The sequence below is a fragment of the Lonchura striata genome, chromosome 27 (assembly GCF_046129695.1).
Source record: "Lonchura striata isolate bLonStr1 chromosome 27, bLonStr1.mat, whole genome shotgun sequence".
Lineage (NCBI taxonomy): Eukaryota > Metazoa > Chordata > Aves > Passeriformes > Estrildidae > Lonchura > Lonchura striata.
The window spans coordinates 4,700,523-4,714,634 of record NC_134629.1 but is presented as its reverse complement, the minus strand read 5'-3'; the positions used below and the strand labels follow the sequence as shown (position 1 = coordinate 4,714,634).

The 14,112-nt window shown below is 49.9% G+C and overlaps 2 protein-coding genes across 2 annotated transcripts; both read right to left on the bottom strand.

The window, feature by feature from the left end:
• Nucleotides 1-706: 706 nt before the first annotated feature.
• On the bottom strand, nt 707-4,718 carry LOC144247571 (keratin, type II cytoskeletal cochleal-like). The gene is made up of 9 exons (XM_077788608.1): nt 4,125-4,718; nt 3,142-3,356; nt 2,965-3,025; nt 2,709-2,804; nt 2,376-2,540; nt 2,144-2,269; nt 1,715-1,935; nt 1,336-1,370; nt 707-1,252 (listed from the first exon to the last, which is right to left on the bottom strand). The coding sequence occupies exons 1-9, from the start codon at nt 4,716-4,718 to the stop codon at nt 909-911; spliced, it is 1,857 nt and encodes a 618-aa protein (XP_077644734.1). The 3' UTR covers nt 707-908.
• Nucleotides 4,719-8,837: 4,119 nt separating this feature from the next.
• Nucleotides 8,838-13,906, bottom strand: LOC110477827 (keratin, type II cytoskeletal cochleal). Its single transcript, XM_077788591.1, has 9 exons — nt 13,259-13,906; nt 12,418-12,632; nt 12,162-12,222; nt 11,762-11,857; nt 11,463-11,627; nt 10,401-10,526; nt 9,931-10,151; nt 9,519-9,553; nt 8,838-9,417 (listed from the first exon to the last, which is right to left on the bottom strand). The coding sequence occupies exons 1-9, from the start codon at nt 13,904-13,906 to the stop codon at nt 9,110-9,112; spliced, it is 1,875 nt and encodes a 624-aa protein (XP_077644717.1). The 3' UTR covers nt 8,838-9,109.
• Nucleotides 13,907-14,112: the final 206 nt, after the last annotated feature.

Below are 14,112 nucleotides of genomic sequence, written 5' to 3'. Positions count from 1 at the left end.
ATTGGAGTGCTGCCACATCTGGAGAGATGTGATGTGGCCACTGGGGCACTGAGGCACTGAGTGCCTCTGTGTGCCTAAAACTGAGCCCAAAACACTGGGACGTGGCAGCTCAGTGACTGGGAATATACCGGAACTCTTTGTGCTGGAGATTTCCAGACCCAACAATTGCAGAAATCTGCTGTGGGAGTAACTCTACAGGATTCCAGGGATGAACTGGATTATTCACTATAGTCAGGAGATGCCTAAAAATTGAGCAGGCTCCTGTATTCCTCAGTTTGGTCTTGTGCTGGCTCAGTTACTGAGCGTTGTGTGAACTGAGCATCCAGCATGCACCACCTGGACTTGTGCCCTCAGGTGAGAATCAGTCATCACTTGAGCTGTGATGGCTGCCCTGGTCCACCCCCAGCTGTCCACCTCCATCAAAGCACAGGTACAACACACTGAGCAAAGAATGACCCCCAGCCTCATAACAAGCTGCCTCCCCAAAGCATGAACCACCCTGCCCAGAGTGGCTCCTGAAGCATCGACACAACATCGTGAATGTTCTCTGCAATTTATTGGGAATGGCAACATCCCAAGGAAGGGCGTCAGGATACACACACAGAGGAAGGGATGTGGGGACACAGAACAGGAGGAGAGAGGAGGAAAGAGGAGTTTTATACACATTTGCCACAAGAAATGTACAACACAGCAAGGAAAGCAGAACAGCCCCTCCTGCCAGGCAGCTCCCGGTGCCGGGACACCCACGGCATCGCCACCAAACCGCCGGGTGGGACCAGAATCTGGGACAAGCTGGGTGGGAGGGACACAGTTCATCCCATTGCAAGACACCAGAGCTGGGCTTCAGGAGGCTGGGCTGCTGTCAGGAAGAGAGAGGAGGTGCTTCTTTCCTTGTCAACCTTCGGGACTCAGAATCTCACTCCCGAAGATTTGACCGAGGTGGTGGTGACGCATCTCCGCACGGAGGAGGATCCCCCGCCAGAGCCGCACATCCTTCCGCTTCCAGAGGAGAAGCCGCCAGCGTACATTCCTCCCCCCATCCCACAGCTGCCGCCCATGCTGCCTCCTCCAAAGCTGCTGCCTCCTCCGCAGATGCCGCCTCCTCCCATTCCTCCTCCCATGCCGCTGCCGCCTCCGAATCCTCCTCCCATTCCACAGCTGCCGCCTCCGAATCCTCCTCCCATGCCGCTGCCTCCGAATCCGCCTCCCATGCCTCCTCTGCCTCCAGAGACAGTCGTCCTGCCCACCACAGCTGGAAGAGAAGCACAGGTTATGTCCCGTTGCCCAAAAGAACAAGTTCTACTACTTCTGAAGGACCCCAGGGCGGATACTTACAGACATTGACGTTGGACATGCTGTCGTTGCACAGCCTGTGAAGGAAAATTGGACAAATTATTCTTCTGGGAAGTGCATAGCTCTTCAGCTAAGAATTTCCCGTTTTGAACAAGTTTATATTTCTCAATTATTATTTAAAAATTATCAACCTATTCAATTTTTTTCCGATTTTTCCAATTATTCTTTAAAGAAGTGAGCAACCCTTACCGTTCATAAGATGGAAAACCCACTTAAGTATGTTTATGCTTAATATAATTAATATATACTTGGAAATAGAGCGTGAATAACACAAAATCAGTAATTAGTGTGGATTCAAAGATTTTACCCACACATACTATAATCTGTTAAGAATTTAGTCAAATTGATGCCAATAAAGTACCTGTTCTCCTCCCCCTCCAGCAGCTTCCTGTACATGGCAATCTCAACATCCAGTGCAATTTTGGTGTTCAGCAGCTCCTGGTACTCCTTCAGCAAGCGAGCCAGTTCCTCTTTGTCCTTGTTCAGGGCACATTCCAGCTCTTCCAGCTTCCTCCTGGCATCCTTGACAGCCATCTCTCCCCTCTCCTCGGCCTCAGCGATGGCTGCCTGCAGCTGCTGGTTCTGAGGAAGAGAAAACCAGTGTGTGAGATCCCTTCTGCCCACCCTCTACTGGAGCATCCTCGTGGCACAAACTGGAGGGAAAACAAGCAGAAATAATCCATCTCCTCCAAAGGGTGTGAATTTTCCTGATTGCTTTCCTTCTCACCACCCAGCCCCATCCTGACCCAGCACACAGCTGTTACCCAATGAGGTGCTGATGGTCCTTTACCTGCTTCTTCACATTCTCAATCTCAGCCCGCAGCCTCTGGACATTTCTGGACAACTCCTGGATCTCAATCTTGGTGTTGCGGAGGCTGTCCCCGTGTTTCCCAGCAGTGTTCTGGAGTTCTTCGTACTGTAGGCATGAACAAAGCCACCCATCAGGGACACATCTGACCAAAAACTCAGGTGGTTCAAACAGCGGGGACTGTCCCAAGAACCTTGACCCCTTCCCAACTCACCCGGCTCTGGTACCAGGCCTCAGCCTCAGCCCGGCTGCTCTGGGCGATCTGCTCGTACTGGCGCCGAACCTCCTCAATGATGCTGTCCAGGTCCAGGTGCCGGTTGTTGTCCATGGACACCACCACGGACAGGTCCCGGCTGATCGTCTGCATCTGAGACAGCTCCTGCAACCAAGACATGAGTCAGAGGCACCATCTCTTGAGAGGAGAGAAGAGCAGTAGCTCCAGGCAACCTCTCCAGATCAAACCCACAAAGACGCCCAGTCCAACCTCAGTGTCTTTGGCCACCACACCCTCATTAAAACTTCACCGAGGGGAAGGGAGAGCACCTACCTCCTCGTAGATGCACCTCAGGAAGTTGATTTCATCTGTCAGAGCTCCCACCCTGGCTTCCAGCTCGACTTTGGTCATGTAGGCACAGTCCACATCCTAAAGGAAAGATCTCAGAATTGGACCACGGCTTCCTTTCATCACACAAGAGCTGTTGGCTCTTCCTGTTGGGATCTGCCCGTCTTGGAGCAGAGTCCTTCCCATGTCTTTGCCTCCTGTCCCCCCTCACCCTATCCCTGCTGGTGTCTCCCAGACTCACCTTCTTCAGCACCACAAACTCGTTCTCAGCAGCCGTGCGACGGTTGATCTCCTCCTCATACCTGTGGCGGGGGCAGGACAAGGTGAGGCTCTGAGACCCCAAGTCACTCCACCCGTGGGGTCTCTGCATCAGCTGTGCTCTCCAGGCTGGTCCCTCCCTGTCTGTCCCCACACTCACTTGGTTTTGAACTCCTCCACATACTGCCTCATGTTCTGCAGCTCCGATTCCAGCTGGCCCCGCTGTGCCAGGATTGAGTCCAGCTGCCTCCGCAGGTTCTGGATGTAATTCTCAAAGATCACATCCAGGTTCTTCCTCGGCCCTGTTGGTCCTTGCTGCTGGAGCAGCTCCCACTTGGTGGAGAGCACCTTGTTCTGCTGCTCCAGGAATCGGACCTACAGCCAAGAAAGGGTGTGAGAGACATTCACCAGAGAGACATCCCACTCCTGGGAGATTTGGGAGCCCAGGGAATCATTTCCCATCTATGTGTCATTCAGGTATTCAAGCTTCTGAATGGCATGAGAAGTATTATTTAATTTATTTATTATTAGACAATTAAGTTATGAGTCATTCTGAACTTCTCCCTTGGGGACAAAGCGGTGTTCCCAGTAGAAAACATCATCCCAATTTTCATTAGCATCAGGGTTGGACTTTGCCATCCTCTTTCCCGCACTGAAGTCAAGAAAGAAGAAATTTTTATTCCCTAACTGCCCATGCATTGTCTTTGGAGGGATTCTCTATTTCTTTGGCTTTTATTTGAAATTAAATAATCCAAGAGTATTGGAAAGGGGTTTAATGCTTCTTCTCAATGCTTTGAGAAGAAAATTTCACTAAAAAGCAAATCCCAGCAATGAAAACTCTTAGGATAATAAAATTTACAATGATGACTTTGCCCTGAATCACTCAAAATGAGGCTGCAGAAGTGCCTTGGCAAGACAATCCCCAGAATACCCTGCAGATGTTCTCTTTAATCTTCCACTAGCACAAAACCTCCTCTATTGTTCAGTGTTACTTGTTAAGTAAACCTAATTAATTACAATTCGATGCTGAGGCATTGGTCTGACAACTCCAACATTTGTTGGTAGGTGAAAGAATTCCCAGTCCATTTCCCAAGGAAGTTATTTGACATTCCACCCCCGAAAAAACCCATCCTAAACTCTCACCTTGTCGATGAAGGAGGCAAACTGGTTGTTCAGGGTCTTGATCTGCTCCTTCTCCTGATTTTTGACTTGCTGGATCTGGGGATCAATCTCAACGTGGACCGGACGCAGGAGGCTGGGGTCAACTTGCACCGGTTGGATGCCTCCAGGGAAGCCTGGACCACCAAAGCCACCCATTCCACCCATTCCCCCACTGCTCATTCCACCACCAAAGCCACCCATTCCTGCCCCACCACCTATTCCACCACCTATTCCACCACCAAAGCCACCCATTCCCATTCCTCCAACACCCATTCCACCACCACCCATCCCTCCACAGCTCATTCCTCCACCAAAGCCACCCATCCTGCCACCGTATCCACCACCACCATAACATCCGCCCATGGCAATCCTTCTGCTGCCCCCCATGCTGTGGAGGCTCCGGCTACTGAACCCCCCACAGTGTCCTCCTCCACCTCCTCCCCGGGATGAGGAGTACGAGCTGTAGCTGATCTTGCTCCGGCTGCCGCCTCCAAATCCACCACCAACAGCAGAGCAGGAGCTGAATCCCTTTCTCCCACCGACTCCAAAGCTCCTGCAGACAGACTGACGAGACATGGCTGGTTTTTTCCAAGTGGAATCAAAATCCAGAAGAGCAGAAAGACCAACGGAGTTGATGAGGGCAGAAAGAAGTCTGCAGAGTCTTCTCTGGCTCCAACAGCTTCGGGCATTCCCTTTTATCCGCTGCTGGAGGTGGGCTGGGACAGCTTGGGCGTGAAGGTGGAAAGCAATTTAATATTTTCATCAGCACAGGGTTGTTGACAGATTCTCCATGAGCTTTGCCATATTTGGGGCTGCCCAGAAACACGCCCTGTAATCTAGAGGTGAATAAAACAAGAGCATCGAGACACGTCTCCATGACTAAGTGGACTCTCGTATCTTTATGACATCTTGGAAGTCAATTTTATTCATAATCCCCTTTTATGAAGCCCTTCATTGGCTATCCAGCTCTCATTAGTGGCTCCCAATAATTCCAGATAGAGATCTCCCTATCAAAGCTCCACAGAAAGGCTAAGTTTTGATGAAATTCCATCTATAATATGGCTTTCACAATTCCTTACACACACCCTTAATCCCCTTTTTATATGTTAAATTGCATTTGCGTTTCAGGAGATGTTTCCCAATCCTGAATGGGAATTCACTACACCAAAATTTGAGGAGACTCAGCATATTCTCCTGCTAGAGAGGAAAAAAAATCTCCTCAGAGCATGTGGTGTCACTACAAAGGGAGTGTCTTCTGCCTGCAGACTCAATTCCCTCCACTTGCAACTCCGCAAATCTGGGACAACTAGCTGGAGTTTTGGATGATGCTGAAGCAGAGGGAAGAATGTGACTGGAATTATCCCACTCTCCTCAATGTTCTGAGGGTGACAGGGAGTGACAGCTTGAGGAAGAATGAAGGCACATATTGGGAACCCTTTGGCGACAATGTCAGAGACAGACAGACAAACACTATGGAAGAGGAGCGACAGACTAACAATTTGAAGTGGTGAGGGGTTCTTTCTACTCTGGTGAATCCCACAACCTCTGAATTACCTGTTTTTTCCCAAAAATGAGATGACTGACATGGAAAAACCTGCTGAGAAATGGAGCTGTTACAACCCCCAAGGCACAGTATAACCTTTTGCTTCCAAATAATTTATTGTGAAAGGAATGTGGTTTAGGAATGTGGTTTAGAAATGTATTTTATAGAATATCTCTGAAATAAACCTTTTTTTTTTTTGTATTACATGCAAATGAAATTGAATTAATTACAGAAAATACAAATAATATCAGTGCGTTCCAAAAAAAAAAGTCGATTCTAGTTCAAAAGGAAGCCAAGTCTGTAAATACTATTTAAGAGGCATTCTAAAGGTTTTATCTACCTGAATAATATTAATTAAATACCTGAATAATTTAATTAATTAATTATAAAATGAGTGTTCACATTTTCCTAGAAAAGAGCACAAGTAATGAAAAATAACAGAAAATGCACATTCTAGTCCTTGAAATACTTAAAACATGAATATAAGGCCATTCAAAAGACCTGTATATGAACACAGACCTTCTGAAGGAATTTTCAGAGACTCCAATGAGATATGGGCAACTAAATGTGGTTTAAAGTATCAAGTGTCATCAAAAACGAAAATGTCCCTGACTGTCACTGGGACGGGAGCCCCCCAGTGTGCATGGAACAGGGAGGGGAGAACATTGCCCTTGAGGGAGTCAATGGTTAGCCAAGGGTTATCCTACTCCAGAGGAACTCAGTAAGAGTTGACCAGGGGTTTTTCCACACTTGGGAGCTCAGTAACACTTGAAAAAGAGTTATCCCACTCCAAATTCCTGGTTGGTCAAGAGTTATCCCCCTCTTAAGGGACTCAGGTAAGAGCTGGCCAAGGATTGTCCCACCCTTGAGGGACACAAGTCATGGTTGGCCAAAGGTTACCCAGGTGTGTGTTCCTGCAGCTGGAGAATGGACAGCACCCCCACAGCACAGAGGGGAAGCCCTCCTTTCCAAAAGCAGCTGCAATCAAGATGGGCTGGTTTCTCCGTGGTCATCTCCCAGATGGAGATTTAAGTTCTCCACACCATCCTGCAGCCCAGCGCACTTGTTCATGACGAGCAGCCCGGGCCAGCTGCAGAGTGGCTCAGGTTTAGGTGGGGAAAACAGGTTGTTCCTTCTCCTGGCCTCCCTCCTAGCTGCCAAACCCATGGTATGAAGGCACCAGGACTTCACTGGAATATTCCACGAGGAAGTTCCACAACGAGGAGGAAGATCTGCAAAGTCAGCCAGATGCCTGGGTGCTGACCACACTCAGCTCCTGCAGATAAGACGCCCAGATTGAATCACTGTGACATCTTCAGACAAGATGTGCAGATTATTCCAAACCTGGAGTCACTTCGGCCTCCTTCAGGTGAGACTCAACACCAAACTGATCCTTCAGATCTCTTACACGAAGAGTTGAACATGGTAAATATCAACACCAGGAAAAATGTGAACTTGGCAGACAATGTGGATGGAGACCAAGCCGTGCTCCAGCTTCACATCTGACTCAACCAAGAACTTCCGTCATGGATCTTGCACAGAGGAGGTGTCACGACAACTCCTCACATGGCACTACAATGCTGTGTTCTGGAATTTAAAGCTGAGAAGAAACAGACTCTTAAAATTAAGCACCAAAACAGGTGACTCTTGCCCCAGGCTAAAACCTCAAAATGCTCCTGGCACAACACCAGCTTCTCAGAGCCTTCTCAGCATCTTCTTGTTGAGCCAAACCCAGCCATGTTCCCCAACCCTGGCACCCTTCTGCTGGGCTTCCAACAGAAGAATTCTCTCTTCCAAGAAGCCTGCAGTCATTCCCTGCTTCCTTTCCTGGACCTCTTCCTCAGTCTGCAGCTTCCTGATCCACTCTGAGAACATCAGCTACTCCCAGAGGCTGTTGTGGAACTCCTGAACTACCACTGACAGCATTTTCTGCCTCTTTGATCTCTCCAGGTGATGGAGGAACCACAGCACAGCTCAGATCAAACCTGTGGACTCCCCTCCCAAACCCCCTTGAGCTCCTCCAAATCTCTCCTTCCTGTTCTTGGAGAAAGAATGAGCCACTGGGGAACAAATTGGCTTCTCAGGGAGAAGATGGTAGCTGAGCCCATGGATGGGTATGAATCACACCTTTGCAGCCCATCGTGTTCCCACAGCTGGAATCATCCTAGGCCAGACAAGTTTGTGGCTGACTGCAGCCAGTAGCAGGTGCTTAACCAACATCCTGATCCATATTCACCTGCCCTCCCACCACTGCACACAGCAAAACTGGTGCCATCTCCTTCGCCTAACACAGGTCAATGTCTCCGGCACCTGGAGATCATCCCGAAGGAACCTTAGAAGCAGCAACTTAATTACATTGGTTGGTCCAAGGGTTGCAACAACTCCCACCTAGAGGAAGTTATCCCTGTTCATGGCAGGGGGTTGGAATTGGATGATCTTTAAGGTCCCTTCCAATCCAAACCATTCCATTATTCAATGATTCCAGGTCTCTGACCTGGGCTCTTATTTCTTATTGTTCAGCTGGAGGATCCAGACCTCCATCATACCAGATATAGGCTTGTGCCTCCAGGTGAGAGTCAAGAGCATCATCTGAGCTGGGGCACCTACCCTGATCCATCTCCAGAACTGATCTGTTCCACCAAAACACAGGGACGGACAGGAGAACAACCCCCTCTCCCACCCTGCCAAGAGCAGCTCCCAAAGCAGCAACACAACAACATTGTGAATATTCTCTGCAATTTATTGGGAATGGCAACATTCCAGGGAAGGAGGGCAGCCCACAGAGGAGGGTGGGAGGTGGGGACAGTACATCTGGGGAGTGCATCGCACTGTGTCATGGAACCTGAGCACTGAAGGACAAGTTTGTTCTCCTTAGGAATAGTACAGGTGTGTGTGAGGTGTGCCAGGTGTCACTGAGACAGGACTAGTGGAATGGAAGCCGGAGCTCCAGGGAAGATGTGCTGGCAGCACACCTGGAGCTCCAAGTAAGCAAAACTGCCCAGAATCTCCACCCTGGGCCAGCTCCCCCCTCTAGCCCCCTCCCCAAGGGCCGAGTCCCGCCTGCCCCACACCCACCCTGACCACAAAGGCCTGCAAAGGGAATAGCAGGATGGACGCACACAGAAGCACCCCAGGGACACAGAACAGGAGGAGAGAGGAGGAAAGAGGAGTTTTATACACATTTGCCACAAGAAATGTACAACACAGCAAGGAAGGCAGAACAGCCCCTCCTGCCAGGCAGCTCCCGGTGCCGGGACACCCACGGCATCGCCACCAAACCGCCGGGTGGGACCAGAATCTGGGACAAGCTGGGTGGGAGGGACACAGTTCATCCCATTGCAAGACACCAGAGCTGGGCTTCAGGAGGCTGGGCTGCTGTCAGGAAGAGAGAGGAGGTGCTTCTTTCCTTGTCAACCTTCAGGACTCAGAATCTCACTCCCGAAGATTTGACCGAGGTGGTGGTGACGCATCTCCGCACGGAGGAGGATCCCCCGCCAGAGCCGCACATCCTTCCGCTTCCAGAGGAGAAGCCGCCAGCGTACATTCCTCCCCCCATCCCACAGCTGCCGCCCATGCTGCCTCCTCCAAAGCTGCTGCCTCCTCCGCAGATGCCGCCTCCTCCCATTCCTCCTCCCATGCCGCTGCCTCCGAATCCGCCTCCCATGCCGCTGCCTCCGAATCCGCCTCCCATGCCTCCTCTGCCTCCAGAGACAGTCGTCCTGCCCACCACAGCTGGAAGAGAAGCACAGGTTATGTCCCGTTGCCCGGTCGCAGGCTGTCTCTGTAAAGACAGTCTGATGCTTTTTCTGAAGGACCCCGGGGCGGATACTTACAGACATTGACGTTGGACATGGTATCGTTGCACAGCCTGTGAAGGAAATTGGACATTTTAATTACCCAATAAAGAGAGGTTGTAAAAACTTTAAACTGTGTTTTGACTGTCAAACCATTTTCCTGGTTCATCCTCCTTTGGAATCACTAGAATATTGGAGGAGGGAAGGGGTTGGCAATTCCTCTTTACAATGAGATTTTTCCAGATCTGAGGGTCATTAAAAACTCACCAGTCACAGAGACGGGGCAGCAGCTTTACCATCTCTAGGGGGCCAGTTATGGGTCCTGACCCCCAGAATACCCCCACAAAGTATCAATCACAACATCCACCCATTAGCCCAAATAATTGGTTTGGGATTACAGTCAATATTCCAGGTGTAGTTCACAGCAGCCAATGAGAGCTCAGTTGTTTACCTGTTCTCCTCCCCCTCCAGCAGCTTCCTGTACATGGCAATCTCAACGTCCAGGGCAATCTTGACATTCAGCAGCTCCTGGTACTCCTTCAGCAGGCGAGCCAGTTCCTCCTTGTCCTTCTGTAGGGCACTCTCCAGCTCTTCCAGCTTCAACCTGGCATCTTTGAGAGCCATCTCCCCTCTCTCCTCGGCCTCAGCAATGGCTGCCTGCAGCTGCTGGTTCTGGGGAGCAAAACAGGAGCTTTCTCAGACCTCATTTTGTCCCTAATGACCAGTCCTCAGACCCCCAAGAGGAGAAATCAGGAGACAAATAAACATCTGCATGAAGTGAACTTGGTGTGACGGAAGGTTTCTGCCCCACTCATGGTCTTTTGTGATGTAACCTGCTGCCATCTTCCCCTGAGACACCAACCAGCCCCTTCCTTTCTTCATATCCTCGATCTCATCTCCGAGGCATCAACCAATCCCTACCTGCTTCTTCACATTCTCAATCTCAGCCCGCAGCCTCTGAATGTTCCTGGTCAGCTCCTGGATCTCAATCTTGGTGTTGCGGAGGTTGTCCCCGTGCCGGCCGGCCGTGCTCTGGAGCTGCTCGTACTGATGGCACCAAAACAGAACAATACATCAGGGACACATTCCTGGTGCCTCTAGGAGATTTGTCCCCAGTTTCAAGGCTCGGGTGACACTACAAGGACCCACTGCACTGCCAATGGATGCCCAGCTCAATGTTCAAGGTGGCTCTGGGGCTCAGTCATGGGGTTTGAGCCTTGAAATGGACCTTGGTGACACTAAAATCATCTCTTGGCTTCTGAAAAGCCACTTGGGCTGGAATTTTCTCATTAAGATGCATTTTAGGCCATTTTTATTGAGAGCTTTTGATGCCTGAAGTTTTAGCATTCATACTATCCAGACTCTGTACTCCATTGGCGGGTAACCCTGAACTTAATACAAAGTGTTAGCAAGTTCACTCTGAACTTTACATAAAGTGTTAGCAAGTTCTCCTCACAGTTTAGTAAGAAAAAACAATATTTTTCCAGCCCAAGAACCAAGCTTCAGGCCCAAAAAGTATAAACAACAGTGAATTGAGGAGAGCAGTCTGAAAGGATGGGACTGCATAACCTGGAGCTGGAATTGGACAATTAACCTCAATATGTAAATAAAAGTGTGAAATCTCATGACCTATCATCCATCTTGGATCCATATTGGGTCCATCTGGTCCTCTGCCAGGCCCTTGTACTGCCCAAGGTGTATTGTTTGAAGGCCTTTTTAATAAATACCTACTTTATTCTTTTAAAACTGTCTGGCCTCTGTTCTAGGCAGCCTCTCGAGGCATTGGTTTGCGCCACACACCTCAGTGAGTTTGGGACGCATTGGGAAGAGTGAGTCAGATCCCTCAAAAGCACTTCAATACCTCTGGACCTTCCTTGCACCACAAGCTCCAGCCCCGTTAGCTTGAAAAGGTGTCTCACCCAGACATAAATTATTGTAAAGCACCCAGCCACACCCAGGAGTCTCGACTGCTCCCTGACTCACCTGGCTCTGGTACCAGGCCTCAGCCTCAGCCCGGCTGCTCTGGGCGATCTGCTCGTACTGGCGCCGAACCTCCTCAATGATGCTGTCCAGGTCCAGGTGCCGGTTGTTGTCCATGGACACCACCACGGACAGGTCCCGGCTGATCGTCTGCATCTGAGACAGCTCCTGCAACCAAGACATGAGTCAGAGGCACCATCTCAAGCCTAAATCCACCCAGACACCCCGTCCAACCTCAGTGTTCTTAGCCACCACACACCTGATAAAAATTTCAGCCCCCCTGGAGAAGAGAGAGCTCCTACCTCCTCGTAGATGCACCTCAGGAAGTTGATTTCATCTGTCAGAGCTCCCACCCTGGCTTCCAGCTCGACTTTGGTCATATAGGCACTGTCCACATCCTAAAGGAAACATCCCACAGAAAATAATTTTTTTTCCTCTTGGGAATCCTTCAGGCTTGTGTGAATCGCTGTCTGTGCTGAGGGTTTGGTGTTATTCACTGGGACATCATTATGTTTATATATAATTCAGTAACCATATATGTAAATAATTTTAAATAAATAATATTATAGTGTCTCCAATTATGTAAATTAAATATAAGGGGTTCTGGATATCAGCTGGGAGATTGTAAAAACTCCACAATTCCCATTCAAGCACAGATAGAGCGAAATATTGAGAGATTATTTTGTGGTGCCTGTGACTCACCTTCTTCAGCACCACAAACTCGTTCTCGGCTGTCGTGCGCCGGTTGATCTCTTCCTCATACCTATGGAGAAGAAAAGTGCAAATTGTATTCCTGGACTTTCCTGCCTAAGGCCATTAGAAACAAACTAAAAGGGGAAAAATCCCTAAATTAAAATATTTATACTGAAAAACTATCTCTGCTATCACCATAAAAAACAGTTGGGGAAAATTAAAGTGACCAAAAGGCTGCTTGAGCTGCTCGTAGCTCCACACTCACTTGGTTTTGTAATCCTCGACATACTGCTGCATGTTCTGCAGCTCCGATTCCAGCTGGCCCCGCTGTGCCAGGATTGAGTCCAGCTGCCTCCGCAGGTTCTGGATGTAATTCTCAAAGATCACATCCAGGTTCTTCCTCGGCCCTGTTGGTCCTTGCTGCTGGAGCAGCTCCCACTTGGTGGAGAGCACCTTGTTCTGCTGCTCCAGGAATCGGACCTACAGCCAAGACACAGAGGACCCACCATCACACAGGAACAGCTCCCACCAAAACATCTCTTGCATCACTCAGAAAGTTTTGCATGGTGAGCAGAGAACCAATTAACTCTGGCTTTTTCACTTTCTGTTGGTGCCTAAGGTGCAAAATCAGGAAAATAAGGAAATTTCTAATATTTTTTCTGCTCAAAGGAGTTTTTATGCATTGCCCTTGGACTCCAAGTCCATCCCCATCATAAGTAGTGTAGAAATCTGATCTCCAGCCTAGATTTAAAAGCCTGGAGACTTGAAAGAGAAAAAGATATAAATTAATTCTTAAATGGGAGGTTGTTTGGGCAGAGAGTGGTGGAGGAGGAAGAATCTGTGCCTGAAACTTGCGGAGGTTGAAGGTGTTGAACCTGCTTGAGAGCATAACCTCAGAGTAGAGCTTGGTGCAACAGGACAGATGAAAGCCCTGGAGACATTGCTTTGATCTTGTGTGGAGGAGAGATTCCCATCTCTTCCCTTAATGAAAAGGCTCTGCTCAAGCTTCTCTGCGTGCTGGGATTTAGCTCCAGCAGGACATTTCTGCAGAATTGGAAAGTTCCTCCTAATTCTGGCCTTAATCACTCACAATCCCACCCTCTCACCTTGTCGATGAAGGAGGCAAACTGGTTGTTCAGGGTCTTGATCTGCTCCTTCTCCTGGTTTTTAACTTGCTGGATCTGGGGATCAATCTCCACATGGACCGGACGCAGGAGGGTCGTGTCAATCTGCACTGGCTGGATCCCAGGGCCGGCTCTCCCAGGGCCACCCATGCCAAAGCCTGGGCCACCAAAGCCACCCATTCCTCCACCACCCATTCCACCACCAAAGCCACCCATTCCACCACCAAAGCCACCCATTCCACCACCAAAGCTACCCATTCCTCCTCCACCCCCCATTCCACCTCCACCCATTCCTCCAAAGCCACACATTCCTCCTCCTCCTCCACCCATTCCGCCCCCAAAACTGCCAAGACCCCCATAGCTCCCGCCAAAGCCGCCCATCCTGCTGCCATACCCGCCACCGTAGCACCCGCCCATGGACATCCTGGCGCTGCCCCCCATGTTGTGGAGGCTCCGGCTGCCAAAGCCCCCGCACCGTCCTCCGCCTCCGAATCCCCTGGACACGGAGTACGAGCTGTAGCTGCTCCTGCTCCGGCTGCCACCTCCAAAGCCACCACCAATTGCAGAGCAGGAGCTAAAGCCTCTCCTGCTCCCCCCTCCAAAGCTCCTGCAGACAGACTGACGAGACATGGCTGGTTATCCTCAAAAGAGCCAAGAGTGGAGAAGCTGAGGAACTCAATGGGGTTGTGGGTGAGGAGGTGGGTGGAAGAAGGGAAGTCAGTCCCTCTGGCTGGAGGGCAGCAGACGCTCCCTTTTATGTGTTTTTGGAGGTGGGCTGGGTCTGCATGGGCGTGAAGGAGGAGACAGGTCCTGTCTTCATCAGTGTGGCGTGGCTA

Bases quoted from the DNA above. Each gene is read 5' to 3' on its own strand.
- LOC144247571 (XM_077788608.1), bottom strand. From the start codon at position 4,718: ATGTCTCGTCAGTCTGTCTGCAGGAGCTTTGGAGTCGGTGGGAGAAAG. The intron at 3,026-3,141 runs GTGAGTGTGGGG...CCCCCGCCACAG, and splicing joins GTGGAGGAGTTCAAAACCAA to GTATGAGGAGGAGATCAACC. The intron at 2,541-2,708 runs GTAGGTGCTCTC...TCTTGGTTGCAG, and splicing joins TGAGGTGCATCTACGAGGAG to GAGCTGTCTCAGATGCAGAC.
- LOC110477827 (XM_077788591.1), bottom strand. From the start codon at position 13,906: ATGTCTCGTCAGTCTGTCTGCAGGAGCTTTGGAGGGGGGAGCAGGAGA. The intron at 10,152-10,400 runs GTAGGGATTGGT...TTTGCTCCCCAG, and splicing joins TTGAGAATGTGAAGAAGCAG to AACCAGCAGCTGCAGGCAGC. The intron at 9,418-9,518 runs GTAAGTATCCGC...CTTCTCTTCCAG, and splicing joins CATGTCCAACGTCAATGTCT to CTGTGGTGGGCAGGACGACT.